Here is an 18,392-nt window from a genome sequence, read left to right as displayed (position 1 = left end):
AGAGAAGTTCCCATCAAAGTCCATTAGCATAAAAGAGTGGTCACAGTAGCTGGGACTGACATATTTCATATTCTTTTCCTATAAGAGTAAGTCTGTACTTCTGAGGAGCTTTCAGGCTCAGTCTTATTCAAAGATGATCTCAGATGCCACTTAGCATTCCCATTGCTTTTCATGTACTTCTGTGAGGAGCAAGCATTCTGAGAATGAGATGTATATTCATTTTAGTAGGTTAAAAAAAAAATGGGAGAAGGGGAAGGAACAGAAGCCTGGCTGCAGGGAAGACTGTTTCCTGGATTCTCAGCTTTGCATACCCATGGAACAAAAGGCCTGTCAAACCTCAACATGGTCACTAGGTCTTCTGGAGAAAAGGAAAAGCTCCAATTTTCCTGTCAGAAGTACCAATAGATCCTTGGATACCGAAACACCACACGGAAGCAGGAGGCATCATAACGTTATGGTGTAAAAAAACTGACATTAAGTATGGTGATACTTTGCACTTCAAAACAGGACTGATTTACATAGAAGGGGCCTTGAGCAAAATCTGTACTTTGCTACACAATTGTAATGATTTGCTCCACTCTTGTCCGTAGTATAAGTCACCTCAACTAATTCAGGTTTGTTTGTAACTGTTCTTGTTGACAAAAATTAGAACTGCTGACTCAGCATACCCATGGTACATGGCCTGGATAACACCACCTGCCAAGGTAGGAGCAGCAGTGTAAGCAGGGTGCGTGGCTGGGCTTCTCGAAAGGGCTTTGAGCACACTTGCCCAAAACTGCTCATATGGAAGCAAAAGACCTTTGACATAAGGAATCAGCTTGAAAAATAGTGGCAAAAAAAGCATGAAAGCTTGCAACAGTGGGGAAGAGACCCTGGAGCAGAAACAGCAGTTGTCAGAAACAGGTTTGCTGCTGCCAGAAGTTGCCCTGCAGCATCATAACCTCCACCTGGACCTGGCTGAGCATCCTCTGTAGTGGGTGCCAGGAATAGCCTGTATCCAAGCAGGGGACTGTCAGTACAGGGCGTGGCAAGTAGGGACCCCTTCGGGGCTATGTGTGTGTTGGCGGGTGTGAGTCCTCTGGTTTTCTGTTGTATTACTAATGAGAATCACAGCCACTGGAGTGTAAGAGTCAGGAAAGTATTCTAGAACCTGGGGAGCTTTAAAGCAAATTGAATTGTAGCTACTTGCTCCCATCTGTCAGATGGGTAGGATGTTAAATCAGATGCTGAATAGTTTATTGGGCTGCATTTTCCAAAAAAAAAAAAAAAAAGAGCTCAACATCCAAATCACAGCCAGACTTCTCCATGCAGTCTAGGCAGTTAAATATTTGGCCATATTTTCAAAAAGCCATTTTTGAATTGAATGTTCCTGAAGATATGAATCTCTTACTACTTAGGAAATCCCTATCTGGGTACCAGATTTCCTATAAAAGTCTTGATTCACTTACAAGCAAAAGCATTTGAGGATCTGGTCCTGTGCTTACTTAATCCCACTTAGCTACTCACAGGTGAATCACCGTGCTAGGTTAACAGCTGGACTTGATGATCCTAGGTCTTTCCCAACCTAAATAATTCTGTGAGTGTTTTCATCTGTCTTTTGGTAATTACAGCATGTTTTGTGCTTATTTAATCTGTGCCATTTGAACAAATTTTACAGGAAAATTTTCAGTATCTCCTCAAATAATATGGTTATATAAAAAGTTGACCTTTTTTGTGACATAATTTCAGAAGTATCTGGGATAAAGAAAAAATAAATATTTTAATGGTTTATTTATACATTTAAGCTCTATTTATACTCCAAACAAACTTTAAGTGTTTATTTGTAGTTGTCTTAAAATTATTTGCTTAAGGAGAAAGGTTAAATCACAGGTATACTAGAATGCATTGCTTATTTATGTTGGCATCAACTTGTACAGAAGGGAATAGAATTAGTATTCTTAATAGATGACAGTAGTAGAACAGGAATATTTGTAATCCTGCCCATGTTCCTCTTCCAGTTGGTTGTATTGCTCTGATAAACAGCATTAATCAGAAACTGTATTTTATAGGATTAGCCTGTGACTAATGGCTTGATATTCCACACAAGCCTGGATCCTGCAAATTTGTCTTTGACATCTTTTTGTAAAAAACAGTATCAGTTAGCAAATGTTGTTCCAAATAAGATCTGTTTATCAACAGATATTCACATATTCATAAGTTTATAGCTTTAGGATATCCTACAAATTACCCCATCAATCATTAGATACCTTTCAGTGTGTGTTGTTCTTCCAAATGTAATAAATGAATAAAAGATGGGCTGGAACTTGTCATAATAGCATTGCAGTCCTTCTACTGTTCATGTCCAATAACAGATGGTGTTCCCGTTCATATGATTCCTATGTTGATCACAATTATGTTGAAATCATTTTTCCAAATTACTGCTCTAAATGTTAAGTGTTGGGTTATGCCATTCTCAAATTCCGTCATGTTTTGTCTCAGAAGTTCTTCTCATGTAATCATTGGGACTAGTCTGACTAAGAATATTAGTTTGACTATAACATGAGCTGGATTTTTTCTGGGTCTCTGGGGGTTATGAATTAGCATTGCACTGTTGCTTTATACCAGTTCACATCACCTGAGGATCTTGGTTTATCTTCCAGTGTGCTAATTTTAGTGGAAAAAGAGGTCTAAAATATTACTGGGATAAAACTTGTAGTAAGTGCTGATACTCTCACATCTTTCTTTCCTCTGAATGAAGTTTTGAAGGCTCTCTGTGCTTTACATGTCAGTAGCCCTTTATTATGCTGCATTTTTTGTCTGCTCTTTCAATATCTCTTTGGGGTTTTGCTCTTGCCATCTTCTCATCTTACAAAATGATGTGGTTTTCCCATGCTTATCAGAATGTATTTGCCCAGATTCTCAGTCAGGTGAAGCCTCAAAACTTGGGGTAAAGACTGATTAAACAATTGAGAAACCTGTCCTGCTGATGGAAACAAGCTCTGGTTATCCATCTTTTTTCACATTTCACAGTTCTCCTATGTAAAAGACTTGTCTACTGCCTGTTGAGTCTCAAGGTATCCACAGCAAATATGCATTATCTTCTGATTTTATTGTGATTCGGGAAACTTTCAGCTGGGACTGGTTTATGAAAAGTATAAAGACTAACACTTGAATAAAGCAAACGTATTTTACAAGTGCAACCTAAAAATATATGCCAGAATTACAGTACAAAGGCTTTGATTGTGTGAGGAAAAAAAAATAATTTAACTCCAAGCAGCGGTGCTAGAAGCATTATTTATGAAGTATAAAAGGAATTATTGCTGTATTTTAAAAGTACACTGTAATGAGAAGGAACTTTCTTTTAAACTGATATTTTACTCTACCAGTTATATTTATAATGCAATACTTGAATATGCATAGGTAACTCTTCATAAAGTTTACCTAAAAATCAGTACTAAAAGGCTAGAATTATTTGAGATGTGGCAATTACTGCCTGCAAGATTATCGCTCTCTACTGAACACTTAAAGCAAGCAAATCACTGCCAAAATACTGCTGCTAGCAAGAAAGTGTGTTAAACAGGGAGTGTAAATCACAAGCTGTTATGGTGTTTTTATATGGAATAGTTCACTAACAGATCACAAACCGTGGCAGTTAGACTTATAACAGGCATATTCCTGAATTCAGACAATACTTAGGGTGTTTTACTGCGTGAGGATTTACTTGCAGATCACTGTTCTTTAATCACTGGGCTATTTAACACATTGCTGGTGTTCAGCCTGTGAATTGTCTGCAGTGGGTGAATACTCCCACACTTCAGAGAGCGCTTGACTGCATTGCTAAATCAGGCAAATCTTTTGGCCCTAACTCTCTAGGTTTTCATGCAGAACTGTCAGCAGGATGTATGTGAGTGCGCCAGAGCTGCTTTGGCACAGCCAGGATGGGTTAGGTGGCCTCCAGGGCAGTTTAAGCTTGGCTGGCAAGAGGGTAAGGGCTTTAAAATCATAGAATCATAGAATGGCTTGGGTTGGAAAGGGTCTTAAAGATCATCTGGTTCCAACCTCCCTGCCATGGGCAGGGACAACTACCACCAGACCAGGTTGCTCAAAGCCCCATCCAGCCTGGCTTCGGACACTTCCAGGGATGGGGCTGTAGTGGGTTTACATGGCAAGGTTTTGGTGCAACCTTCCCTTTACTGGGAATATCTAAACCAGTCTCAGTGTATTCTGGGTTATAGTGGTTTCCGTAGGAGAAACTGAAGTTCTTTCTTACCGATGTGGGGACTTTTCAGATGGAGGTACAGACATCCAACTTCCTTCAGCAGTTCTGGCAGCACCCCATATGTACTTTGGTAGCCTTTTTGTTCCTTGTGGGTTTTAACTGTGCTAAAACATTTGGCATTTAAATTACAAATGCAGAGGGGAGTGTGGCTATATTTTGCAGGCACTTCACTATTATTTTTCTATCCCAGAATTTGCTTACTTGAAATATGAAACAAATATGAAAGATTTTTGACTCAAATGCGTGATACAGGTAAAGCCAGCTGAGCTAATCAAGAATGGATAGTAACGTCATGGGAAATGGTTCTGAATGTAATGTAGCAATTTCTTAGTCTATCTGGGGAAACTAATTTGTATGCCATGGCACAGACAACACACCCCTGTTTGCTCCTGTCTCAGACCTGGTTCGCTCTAGAGAGTCTTCGCAGATTAAATAATGCAGTATAACAAATTCACTAGAGAGCAAAACAGTCTTCAGACATGTAGCATGCCCATTTTTGAAAGTCTGACTTCAGGAAAGGCAGAGAAGCTTGGGTGTTTATTGCAGACAACTGAACACCCAAGATCAGGAACTTAGAATGAAAATATCTTCATGTATATTAAGTGCAGCAGCTCTATTACAGTTATACAGTATCTTCGGTAGGTGCAGTACCCTTTGATAATTTTGTTTTTCATGCACAGTTGATCTTGCATCATTTGGTATTAAGGGACCCACATAATCCCTTTAAATATTGAATACTATTTTCGTATACTGAAATCTGTCAGTAGTATTATATATTATATGTAAAGCAATCATCCCTTTTTCATTTTCCACCTATAAAGATATTGTCCGTATTTCCCTCTCAGATTTATAACACAGACAGGTTTCTTTCTGAGTAGCTGTACATATAAAGTACCTAGCAGCAAAATGGCTTTTAAGTCATTTTTATAGCACTGTAAAGCAGTACCTTTTAATGGCCTTGCCTCAGACCATAGAAATGCTGCCATTAGAGGTGGGCTGTGGCGCTCTGTATCTGCTAGAAGGAAGGAATTCTTCAGAGGTTAAAACTCTTCATTAGAGAGCACAACTTTATATATTGAAGCAAAGATTGAACTCTTACTTGTTTTCAAAGCTTTTAGAGACATTTAAAAAAGTTATGCAGAAAAGCCTTGTTATTCAATTGTTGGAAGCAGCATGGGCCAAGCTCAAACAGCTATCAAATTTAGCACGTGCCTGACTCAGTAGGAATCTTCTCCTTTCCCCAGAATGTCAAGGATCTCCAAATACATTTCTCAGTTACCTTAACAAGTGTCCTCGGTCACTCAAGCTTTGATTTACGATGCAAGAAAAACTTTAAGGAATACAGCGTCAACTTTAGAAATGGAACATCTGTGCACTGGTATGATAAAAACTGTGCCTCCTGGTGACTGTGAGAGTAGCCTTGCCCTCCCCCATCTACCACCTTGCAGTACTAGAAAGCAATGTGTGTTCTTTCCTGTCAGCAAGCCTTGCTTGTACTATGGGGTCAGACTGACGCTTGAGCAGCAGCATCCATAATCCTGAAGATGATGGATCTCCTGTCCCTTGCAGATCTGCCCCATGCTTCAGCCAGATGTGCCTTCCGATCATCTCAGACTGATATTTGGCATGCATGAATAGCCTTAGCCTGCTGCATGCATGGTTTGGGATTGATTATTTTTTAGCCACAGGCATGAGTGAAGTGGAGCAGAACTGAGCTGAGCTTGTGCTGTGAGAAGGCAGCTGATCTCACCTCTGTCCCACCATGCCTAGAGCTTGGCCACCTACAAGCTCCAATTCTCCCACCAGGTCCTGAGAGGTGCAGGCTATGGGTAAGAGGTGTCTAGGAGGCAGCAACTAACCCTTGCCCAAAGGCAGGAGGGATGGATTCTGTTCTGTTTGGGAAGTGTTGGCTAGCAGTTTCATAAATTAACAGCCTCATAAACTGCTCTCAGCTGTGATTTATCTATTGATCCATGCTGCAGGCTGATTCTTTAAGGGCAGCAATGAGCCAGGCAAAGCAGGCTGTAATTGGGCTTGGGGATTTAAGTGTTGCAGAGGGGCAAATCAGTGGTCATTCTGCTGGAAATTGATTTCAAATAATTTGAGAAAATGAAGAAAACTGATGACAGCAAAAACTGTAGTTTTCCATGAAGGCATTCAGTATGCCATGTTCCAAGCGTAACACTTTTTAGATTAATATAAGTAGGGATGTGTGTGTGCATGGACAATAGTCACATCCCTTCTTTCACACAAAGGGGAAGAGGCTTATCGACTCCCTTTCTCATACGTCTGAAAATACCTGAAAATGTTCTCATATTCAGCATTCTTTAAAAAATTATGTTGAGAAAATACTATACCAAGATGCTAATTCTTCTAAAAGGTGTGCACAAGATATGTTGGAAAATAAGCAGCAACCTAGACTGGAACACAGTCTAGTCTTTGAAACACTTTCTCTATGGAGGAATAAACTTTATTTCTCAGATAATTACACTTTGATTAGCTTTGCTGGAAACCATTCAGAAATGCATAGAAGTATTTTAGAGCACACAATACACTGTCTTGTCAAATGAGCAGGAGATCACTGGCATTCTGCTGCCCTGCCCTCCCAGACTACTGCACACAGCACATGCAAACCAGTGTTTTCTAAATTTTCTAAAACTTGTCAAATGCAATGCCTCCTCAGGGAGGCAGTCCTACCTGGCAGGAAAAGCGAACACAGAAGGTACTCAGGCTGGTACAGCACTGAGGAATAATGACTTGCTACAAAATAAGGACTGAATATTTCAAGCTCATCAGCTCTTCCAACCTCGTCTAAGTCTGTGGAGATCTGCTATCTTCAAAAGCAATTCTGGAAGGAAAGTGAGAAGACTGTGGCACCTCTGTGGCATATCAGAAGTCAGCCGTTTGCTACCAGGGAGTGATAATGTTAGAATACTTTTGGAGAATTCTGCTGGGGATATATAGAAATCAATTGTTACTGTCTCTTTGTGGTTTGAACTTGCTATTCTCAGTGATCATAAATGTCCCATAAATGTCCCAGGGTGCTCTGTGAAGCTACTTCTATGGATCTTTGTCCTTGTTCTTTTTTCCATTTTTTGAGCACATGCCATGAACTTTATTGCCTCCGTTTAATGAAACTCCTCCCCTTCTGCATGTGTTGCCATGGCATTAACAAACTGTGTTTTATATTGCCTGTTAGTGTAACTCCAACCTTTCTATACAGCCATTTGAGATGCACATTAAGATTCTCTACAAAAAAAGTAATACTGAGTTTATCTAGCAACTTTCCTCTACAGTCACCACAATTACATTCTGAGATTCATGGTTTGTTGTTTTTGTGGGTTGCATGGCATTTTCTGTTGACTACAATATTTCTTTCCATCTTCAGACATGTAATATCTGGAATTCTTCACAGGTATAAAATCTGGTATCAAAACATTTCTAGTATCCGTTGCTAAATACTGGATGGAGCATGAGAAGAGATGCTGCATGTTATAAAGCTCCTAACTGAGGCTCAGTTCATTCTGTGGGGGAATCTGTGCATCCATAGACATGATTTCCAACAGTCCTTCTTCCCTCAGTGGAATGAGGTTCAGCTCAACTGCTGTTGCAGCACTACTCTTTCAACTCTTACTGTGCCAATGGCCTGTGTGGCTGAGGACTTCTTAAGGGAGAGACTAGAGACGGTGGGAATGGGAAGTGAAGGGTATAGCTTGGACCTTCCCTGGTGTAAGAAGGTGCTGAAAAATTTAAATCAGGAGGTTTTAGGTGCAGAGAGTTTACCTCATAGAAGAGACAAAGATGTACAGCTGATACTCAGGGCACAGAATGTGGGGATTGTGTTCCTTGCTTTCTTACTTTACTTTGCTACATACATAAAAGGTCTGACTTCTTCCACGGAATTATTAGAGGGAAATGGTTTCCTGCAAGGGAAGCAAACTGGCCCCAAACCAATGCCTCTGTCTCCACTGCCATTGTCTCTAGGTAGCATTTTAACTCATGTTCTACAGTACTATTAGATATTAATTGCAGCTTGCAAAATGCTTATCAGATAATACCCATGTCCCTTTTTTAGATCAGTAATTTGAGGTAGGAGGCAGCTTTTACTGATGAATAGTGATGGAGAAAGGAACGAAGCAGGGAGACCTGACTCTTAAAAACCTGCTTTACATAACATAGATCCTAGCTTTGTGCAGATAGTCACATGTTAGTATTTTGCATTTCCTGTCAAAAATACATGCACATTAATTTGCTTGTAAGAGTCTGGATTTTTAAATGGACACAGCCTCCATGTTAAAGGCCCCTAGAATTCCCATGTCCCACTTCTGTCTGTGAAAACCACCTCTAATGAACTAATCCCAGGAAGAAATCAGGATGTGCAACCCAATGGAAATCAGTGAAATACCGTGGTAGATCAGTACTGTGCATGGTTAGGCACTTGGATTTGTAGCTTCGGAAGCAGGACTGACACTGCTCTGGCTTTGTAGTTGATGAGCTCACACTATTGAATTTTCAGTGACTTTATTTGAAATGCCAAGCTGAAGTCGCACTTCTGTGTTGTTCCTCTGCTTTCTTCTATGCTCCTTTCCTGAACTGCTCTGCGAGGCAGCTCTGCTTTAATTCAAACACTTCTTCAGGAATAAGTCCTATTATCTTAGTTTGATGCATATTTGAGATAGTAGCAATGGTTAGAATCCTATTGACAAACTTGGTACCAAATCATATTAAATGCTAACCGTCAATTGTTGTATGTTAATCACAAGATCCTTCCCTCCACCCTGTGCTGCTCTGTTCATTCTTGTTATTGCATCATATCTAAAACATCTGTTGTTATCAGTGCTGTGGGGCATGTAGGAGAGCAGAGAAACAGTACTTGATTAGCTTTCTTGGAAATCTGGGCTCAGTCCTCAGCTTGTCTAAGACTTCTTATAAGATTGTGGTCTCTTAGGGGAGTGATAATACTTGCTCTGAGCACGCTTCCTTTCTTTACGTCACTGATTTAGATAGCAACAAACAGCCCTTGTCCAAACAGCTAACTGTGTATGTGCAAAGTAAGGTTATACTGATGAGTGAATTCTTGGTGCATTACAAGATTATAAATCGGTTAACATACTCTTGGCACTGCAAAGTAAATAATGTCTATTGTTCTTGTTTTTTTTTCTTTTTTTTTTTCTGTTGAATAAACAAGAAAAAGTAGTTTCTTTAGTTGGCATTTAGATTCAGTTTAATTTTGTAAGCACAGAGTTTTCTTGCAGATGACCTATGAAATACTGGCCACACTGGTGGTGGAAATATTAATTCAAATCAGTGCATGTGCCAGATATTCCCTATGACTACTGCAAATCTCTATGTTTGCAGAAGTCAAGAGGTATTCTTTATTATAGTCGGTGATGTTCACTTTTAGCTTGGGTTTGCTCACGGTTCTGTATCTGCTGGCTTCTCTGAAACCTGAGATTCTGTAATAATTGCTCTTTCTTATTTGAAATTATATGTCATGACCTTTATATATTTACAAGACTACTGTGAAAATGAATGTTGAATACTAAATTAATCATCAGGTGTTTCATCAAAGGTGTTGCATAATCTTATACAAAGATAATTGTAAGATAACTTATTTGCTTTCAGGGGGCCTGTTTGGAAGTCCCATCAAAGTTGATGGAATGTCTTCAACCAACATTTCATTGGTCCCTTTCAGTTTTACCTGTTAGTCCTCTTCATTTCTATTTTCCTGGAACAAAAGAACTTTGGTTATTGTGGAGCTTAATGTCTGATATCAAATTTGAGGAGAAAATGGGAATAAGGGGACCAGTGCTGTTTGCTGGTCACTGCTATGGAATAGACACATTGGCTGTTTCTCTCCTTCTCCTGCTAGCTGTGTTTTGCTCATGAATATCATGACATAGTCTGTGTTCTTCTTTTAAAAAGGCATTTTTCCTCTTCTGTTTAACCTCCTGTTTTTCTCTGACAATGGCTTTATGCTTCTAATAATGTCTTCTAGTTGGGAGGTTGGTAAATGTTGTTTGATTGCTCAGCAGGCATCCTGTTAGAGCAGATTGCCTCCCAGACAGCCAACTGCTTACATCACAGAGTCATAAAATCATCACCGTAGAGTAGCCTGGGTTAGAAGGGACCTTAAGGACCATCCAGTTCCAACCCCACTAGATGCCACCCACTAGATCAGGTTGCCCAGGGCCTTGTCCAACTGAGTTTTGAACACCTCCAGGGACGGAGCATCCACAGCTTCTCTGGGCAACCTGTTCCAGTGCCTCACCACCCTGAGTAAAGAATTTCCTCCTAACCTCTAATCTAAATCTCTCCTCTTTTAGTTTAAAAGCCTTGTGCTATCTGTCCATGTAAAAAGTCACTCTCCATCTTTTTTAGAAGCGCCCTTTAAATATTATTTTATTTTTGCGATGAAGAGTTACAAATCATTTTAATATTATGGTTCAAGGTTTACATCACAACACAATTGCTCCAAGCCTTAGAAATACAGTTTTGGAGCAACTGTTTTCAACTACATAAATGGTATTCTGTTGCTTTGTGACTAATCTTTTGTCAGTCATGGAATTTCACCCTTTACAACTGCAAGTTCTGTAAAATAGCCAGAATGGGAATGAGAAGTGTGTGATTCAGAACAGCGTATTGTAAGAATAGTTCTGAAAAGGGAATACAGAAGGAATGTTAGTGGATTACAGCAAGGCATAAAATTTTAAATGAACTGCTTAACTTCAAGGTAAGGCATATCATCAAAATCTTTTTGGCTGGATCTGAGAAGTATCAAAAGTCATAAAAGCACTTGTGAAATCTAAAATAACCTTGGAAATGTATCAAATTGCTGACATCAACAAAATTTTTCTCCTTAACTTTATATCATCTGAAATAATTATAAAACCCTTTCTATCAAGCTTGATTTTAAAGCTACTTAAACTCATGCTATGGGTGGTATCTAGAAATTCAGGGCATGTGTACGCTAGGCTTCTTCCCTTTAGGAACTTAAGTCTAAATGGGTAATAGTCATCTACAGGGACCTGATTTGAATTTATGGAAAGAAGACTGGGGCAGATCTGAGACCATAATTCAGTTTTTCAGGCTCATAATCTTGCATCCTATCTAAAGACAGGCCATCCTCTCTCCAGCATGTGGGAATTACAGAAGGGAATCCAGGGAAAGTACACACTGACCCCTATGCTTCCAAAAAATATGATGAGAGGATTCCTGCAATTTTAAGGCATTGTGAGAAAAGCACAAACCAGGCAGTTTTCTATTTGTATGAAGAACAGAGCACTGTCCCATTCATCCAGCAGCTACAGAGTCCAAAGGACCAGTTGGGGATTGTTTTCATTGAAGTTCCTGCTTGGCCACCCATTTTATGTTTTTTATCTTTTAATTCAACTCACAGCTAAACTGGATGTAAATAAAAGCAGGTGAGATGATTTGCTTTCCAGTTGGTTCTAACCTACCTATACAGCTGGGACAATTGTTAAAAGGCAGAAGGAAAAAAGAAAAGGCAAAGGTGAGGGACAGACACAGCCCTGGGATGGCAGCCCAGGGGGCTGGGCTGAGGCTGGGCTAGGACATCAGGCAGTGGGCAGGGCTGTGGCAGAGCTGCAGAGCGTTGTCCTGCAGCATCGCTGGGGCAGGGACTGACGGCCCCAGGCTGAGATGAAATGGGGTCCTGGGCCATGGGCAGGGCTGGGGGCAGACCCCAGGGGTCAGGGCTGTTAGAGCCTGTTAGTGCTCTCAGGGGCCTGGCAGGGTGACACAGTGAGAAAAGTTTAAGTAAAAGGTAAATATTTCCATGCAGATCAATTTCAGCTTCTGGTTGTGTATGAAATGTACATGTGAACAGTACACACATGGAGCTCTGCTAATTGCTGCAGTAAGGAATTAGTCCATGCTGTGAAAAGTCCTGATGGAGGAGGTCTCAGGTGCCAGTGGGTGAGAAATTCTGCTCGGTGGTGTCCTCTGCCCAAGCCATCAGGGGGTCGTTCTTCCTCATATGCGGCACTGTACGGAGGAATGTGGATGGCTTCCTGTGGCACGGTGATCCACAGGTGCCAGCTGTGCACCAGGCCAAGCCACCCAGGGTAAAATACAGTCCCAGTGAGTGTAACAGTGATTAGGTCATTCCGTATACACAAAGACACTGACTGTCATAAATAATTCCAAACACCGTGCATTAATCTTATCCTCCCAGTATTTTAAAGACATCTTATGATGCTGATGTGAAGAAAAATATGATTTTGACAAGAAATGGACTTTTGTGTAAGCTCTTCCCCTCCCCTTCCAATTTTCTTTCCGTGCAGCAGCTGCTGTTGCCAGGCTGTCTTTGTTGCTATGGTGGTGTTTTGTGTGCCAGAATTTGATATTCAGTCTCGGAGAGTCACCTGATTGAGTGGCTGTGCCACATAAGTTATCAGTTTCACTCATAAAGATAAAGGACATCAGACTGCTGATGTTCTGTATGTATGACATCTAGTAAATTGATCAAATTAAATACAAGCATATTCCACTGGCCGTGAGTTTATGGAGTAACAATTTCACAGGTAAACTCTTCTAGTAAATGAGTGACTTAAAAAAAAAATATCTCTCTTGGGGCTATTACCTTCAGTAGGTTTCATTTTTTGATGTGGCAGTCATATACGAGGCAGTTTCACTATTCCTTGCAGTGTTTGTCTCTCAGAGGTTAGATTTGAGTTCTACTGCCTACATAACTTAAACGGTGCTTCTCTTAGAATGACTGCTTTTACCAGAGATGTAGGGTCACATTTTCTATATTTCTTTTCTGGAGAGTTGTTCTGTAGAAGTTAATGATTCTGCTCCCACTGATAATTAAAGTATAATTTAGCCCAATTTAAAATGCAATTAGGATGATATACTTCTGTTGAAACTGAGTTTATCTTTAATCCCAATCCTGCAAACACTGCCACTTATGTTTAACTCTTCGTATGTCAGGTGTACCAGTGCATTTAAGCATTTTTGAGGCTGAGGCCACTGCTTCTTCTAAAAATATAGACTTACACCGACAAACTCAGGACAGCAAGTGGCACTGAGATATCTCATATCTATTTCTTTGAAATCAATATTAAAAGAATAAATTATATTTTAATGCATTTCTCCTATCACCTCATGATACATTCTTTCAGTATAGCTTTCTCTGTATCTTCATCTGACCTGGCTTTGATCAATGCCATCTGTTATTTAAATCACTTGTGGCTCCTTTCTCCTATTTATCTACATGCATTTCCACATGTGAATGTAAACATACTGGGTATTCAGCTTATTCCTCTGGAAATTAAATATTGCTACCTAAGTATGTCATATAGAAGCAATGATTTACAGTAATATTGCATTCTAGTAGCTTATTTACATGAGACAATCATTTTATTGTCCAGGCTGAGATCCTGGAACCTGCAAAAAGAAAACCATTCAGAAGCCAGTTCCTGCAGCAATGCAAGACCAGAGTGTATCACATCTGATATGTAAAATTTTCAAGAACTACCTGAATAAGCTCACTGCAAGTTTATTTTTTACAGTACACCTTTTAATTCCATGGAACTAAAAGGGCTGGGTCAAGGAGAAACAGAAGATAGGCGTAATGCTAGGTATTTAGTGAGGCTTACTGCACACTTGGATAAAAGGTGTCTGTTTTTTCTTTTGTCTGACTTAGTCCCATCATCTAATGATAAGATAATCGTACTCTTTCTGGGTATAGTGATCCTGCTGAGCGTAGCCTGTTTCCAGGTCACTGATGCCATGCTTTGTGGAAGAAGCTTGAATTTAGATGTGCTTTGAATTTAAGTATTTGCAGTATGTACCAAGAAAGGTATTCTTAGCTGGAGTAGGGGCTAACTGAGCAACAGTGTAACACATAAACTGGGTTGCCTAAATTCCCACTGATTTCACTGAGCCCAGGATTTCAGCAAACACTGAATCATAAGCACTTTCCAGAACTGATGTTTAATAGGCACAGTCATAGTGCCATTTCCTTTTGTGCTTCTTCCTCCTTTTGATGCACAATCCATTAGCTATCTGCCACACAAAAGGCATGTTTCACTTCGGCCAAATACCATGGTCTGGTACATTTCATCAGATTAAAACAGTTAAGTCTGAGAAGCCATAAAACTCCTCCAAACACCACCTCATATCTGAAATACCACCTACAAATATCAGATTTTGTACTGATCTATAGGGTCACCTCCTACGTGGTCAGACTAATGGATTCCCAGGGCTCTGTGGTAGCATCAGGAATCAGGAGGTATCATTGTGAATTGTAATTGTTTTTTCCTGACAGAGTTTAAAGAAGTCTAGGCCAAGCAAAAACGTATTATGGGCTTGTTGAGAAAATGGCCAGAGGTGTCCCAATCACTGGTAGTTTTACGTTTTCCAGGCAGTTGATTTTGGCAGACTGCTATGAATACAAGTGCTTAAGTGATCATGGATAAGTACGGTAGTATCTGGGCTCTTTGCTCTTAATTTCTGAGGGATTTTAATATTTTGTTTTCATTCTTCTGTATACTATACACTGTGATGAAAAGGCAGATGTGAGCACGGTACTGAAAAGTTCTCCCCCATACCCCCATCATAAAGAGAGCAATCCTGTACCCACATCAGTGCATTCAACCCCAGAATTTGTTATTTTTTAAGTCCTGGCAAATCAGTGGGAAATGGAGCGCAGCAGGGGGGCAGCAGACTTGTAGCCTGACTGACATGGCACCGCTATTTGCATGGAAGGTTGTTAAGAATAAAACCCTGAACAAATGGATTGATTGGCCCCGGAGTGTGCGTGCTGCCTGTACAGGCTGTTGTGGAGTGGATTCAGCTCCTGATAAAGGCAATGAAAAGTTTCTTGTTGAAGTCAAAAAAGTTGGCAGAGGACCAGCAAGCTTTAACAACCCTGTAACTAACAGTAAGAGCAAATCCGGAGTCCAATGTGCCAGTTTTGTAGCTTTTCTTTTTTTGTTTTTTTTTTTTAAGTCACCTCCCCACCTATAGCATATATATTTTTACCTGGTAATCTTCTGAAACATCATTCCCCTAAAACAAAATCAATTTTTCTTTGAAGTCATTCTTTTACATCATTTGCTTTGTCTATGGTAGAAGTTTGACCTGCTGCCCTTAACTCATAAGGGTCAAGTGGAAACCTTTACAGGGAAATCAGAAATCTCCTGTGCTGTGTCATCTGATGCTTCATCTCCACTGTGGCTGCACAGGGACTCTAAGGGAGAGAAGGCCGTTTCTGGCGCATGTGTGGCTTTGTTCTTCTAAAATCTTTCCTATAAAACCTTGGATTGAGGATTTTGGTGGGTGAAAGGAGACTTTATCCGCATTGTCTTCTGTGTGAAGTATACCTAAACTGAATTAAGGAATGCTGAGGAAGCAGCAAGCTTTGGGAAAGCAATTTCTGTGTATTTAAAGCACCAAGCTTTGATGGGAAGAGCATGCACGTTTTCCTTAGAGTCTTCCCTCCTTTGCTGTCCCATTCACCACTCTGCAGGCTGAGCACTGTATTTCTCTTCTGGAAATCAGCGTGCCATGACTATTTCCTAAAACAGCCCTCACCTTCCCCTGCGCTCACCCCTTCTGCAGCCTGACCTTGCCAAGGGGCACCGCTCCTTGCCCCTCGCAGCAGCCCCTCACCCTCGGTCCCCGGGCACCCTTAGGGGGCCCTGGCCCCTTTTAGGGCTGCTGCAGCCGTGCCAGCGGGCGGCAGCCGGCGCCGTGCGGTGCCCGAGGCCCTGCCCAGCCCCGGGGGGCGCTGCCCGTGGCCGCGCTGCCCGTGGCCGCCGCCAGGTGGAGCCGCGGGGCCGCGCCGGGCAGCGGCAGGAGGAGGAGGAGGAGGAGGAGGAGGAGGAAGGAGGAGGAGGAGGAGGAGGGGCGGGCGGGGAGCGGGCAGCGCCGTGCCCCTGCCGAGCGGCTGCGAGCGGGCGCGCGGCCGTATATAGGCGATGTGCCGCCGCGTATAGGGGATGTGCCGCCGCGGGGCTCGCCCTGCCCGCCGCCGCCTCGCCGCCTCCCTCGGCCGGCACCGCTGAAGCCGCTCGGCCGCCGCTGCCCTGCCCGCGCCCAGCCGCGGCTCCCGGCCTCGCTCCCCGGGCCCTTCCCGGCCGCTCGCCCCAGGCTCCTCGGCTCCGGGCCGGGCGCGTCGATGCGGGGCAGATGGCCGGGGCACAGCCCGGCGTGCACGCTCTGCAGCTCAAGCCCGTCTGCGTCTCCGAAGCGCTGAAGAAAGGCGTCAAATTCGTCAAGTGGGACGATGTGAGTAGCTGCCGCGCTGCCCCCTGTCCGCCCGGGGGGGCTCCGCCGCGCGTGGGGGGCTCGGGCGCACCCGGGGAGACCGGCACGGCTCGGCTTGGCACGGCGGTGGGGAAGAGCCCGGCCGGGCCGCCCCGCGGGCAGGTGGGAGCCGGTGGCCGCTGGGGCACCGTCGGTGTCACCGCTAGGGCCGTGCCGTGCTGTGCCGGGCCGTGCTGGGTTGCGCCGTGCCGTGCCGTGCCGGGCTGTGCCGGGCCAGGGGTGCTGCTGAAGCGCCAGCCCCGGGCGGTCAAACTTTCTCCAAAGACTGAAGTCGCCTCCGCGCTCGCTTCGCCCGTACGAGCCGTGGTTCGGCTGGCTCCTGTCGCTGTGCCGCCTCCCTCCTGTCATCCTGCTCGTCTCCATCCCCGTGGCTCTAACGTGGCTGTTTCAACCTGTTCCCTGCCTCTTGCTCCATCTCTCCTTTCCTCCTCCCTGCCTCTCTCTGTCCTGTCCTTGTGGCTCCTGTCCCTCCCGTTGTCCTCCTCCAGCCCGGCAGGGCTGTCGAGCTCTGGGCACGATGTCCCTCAGCTCCCCGCTCCCTCTCATCCTCCTTCCTTTGCGGAAGGCACTCTTCTTCCTTGGCTCACGAGGACACGAGACTCGCCTCAGAATTCCCCCTGCTTTCCCCTTGCCACTTGCTGCCTCCTGACACTTTCTCAAGTATTGCCCCACGCAGCAGAGGAGCATGGCTTTTGCTTCACCTTCATGGGGGCAGCTGCACTGTCTTTGCTCGCAGGCTGTGCCCGGGACTGTGTCAGAGGAAGGCAGGGGAAAGCTAAGCTTTTTCTGCTTAGCTGCCTTTTGTCAAACTGTGAAAGTGCAGATGTTGTGCAGTAGAGAAGGAAAACAGGCAGGACGGCTAGCTTTGCTCTTGCAGCATCGTGCCTACAGCATGACATTGGATGTTTGTGCCCTGGTTGTGTGTGGAGGGCTGGGTGCCCCACAGGTCTGGCAGTGAATGGTCTGGAGACAGAGGGACATCGTGAGGCTAGAGCTGTGGCAGGGGAGTGGCTGGGAGAGAAGTTGGGTGTGCTGGGCAGTTTGAGTGTCAGAAGAGCTGTGAGGATAACTTGTTTTGAGAGCCTTAACACAGCTCTTGGATATTTTTGCTGTGCTAAGGACACGCACAGCAATAACTGGCGGGAGGGAGAAGGAGCAGTTCATGTGTCTGACAACTGTTCTTGTCCTGTTACGTATCGCTGCTTTGCTGTTGCTCTCAGCCTGTCCAGCAGCCAAATGTGTGAGCCTGACCTCTATAAACCTGTGATAAAGGCTCTCAAGAAGGGAAAGAACACTTAAAAAAAGGAAAACACACTAAAAAAAAAAAAAAAAAAACCAACTGCGGTGTGGAATGTTATTTACAATAAGGAGCTAATACCTTTCTAATAAACTGAGCAACCTGACCTTGTCCACAGTAATAAACAGTGGCTTGACACAGGTTATGATTGATCTGAAGATAGATGGAGCTAAGCTTGAATCACTTGCCTGATAGTCAGAGAATGTTTTCCTTCAGTCAGTTTCTTTCATCAGTATAGTACAATGTAATCTTAGCCTTGGCATTGCAGTTATTGTTTTAGTTTGGTAAGTTACCAAGAAATTTACAAAGCTACCATGAAATTTATGCAGATAGATCCAGAGGTCAAGTCGATGGTGTAATTTCAGTCTCCAGACCAAGAGTCCAAGCAATTAGGCAACAATTCAAATGATTTAAGTGCTATTTCCGTGCACTATACTGTACACATAGCATTTGAAGGAGGCGATTTCCATGCACAGTGGATGTTCAGTGGCTAATCTGTCTGCTATAGACTAAATGGAAGATCTTCAATTTTAAACATAA

At 43.0% G+C, this 18,392-nt stretch overlaps 1 protein-coding gene across 2 annotated transcripts in view; it reads left to right on the top strand.

The window, feature by feature from the left end:
• Positions 1–16,103: 16,103 nt before the first annotated feature.
• PLCB1 (phospholipase C beta 1) overlaps positions 16,104–18,392 on the top strand; it is a 382,337-nt gene continuing 380,048 nt past the window's right edge. The window contains exon 1 of one of the 2 annotated variants that reach the window (XM_040551662.1): positions 16,104–16,516. In XM_040551662.1, coding sequence (XP_040407596.1) covers positions 16,418–16,516 — 99 coding nt within the window. In that variant the 5' untranslated portion in view covers positions 16,104–16,417. The remainder of the gene's footprint in view (positions 16,517–18,392) is intronic. The other variant, XM_040551664.1, reaches the window with a different exon arrangement.

Source organism: Cygnus olor, chromosome 3, assembly GCF_009769625.2.
Source record: "Cygnus olor isolate bCygOlo1 chromosome 3, bCygOlo1.pri.v2, whole genome shotgun sequence".
In the NCBI taxonomy this organism is placed as follows: domain Eukaryota; kingdom Metazoa; phylum Chordata; class Aves; order Anseriformes; family Anatidae; genus Cygnus; species Cygnus olor.
Note: the sequence above shows the minus strand (reverse complement) of the source record. Positions and strands in the feature narration are given on the sequence as shown.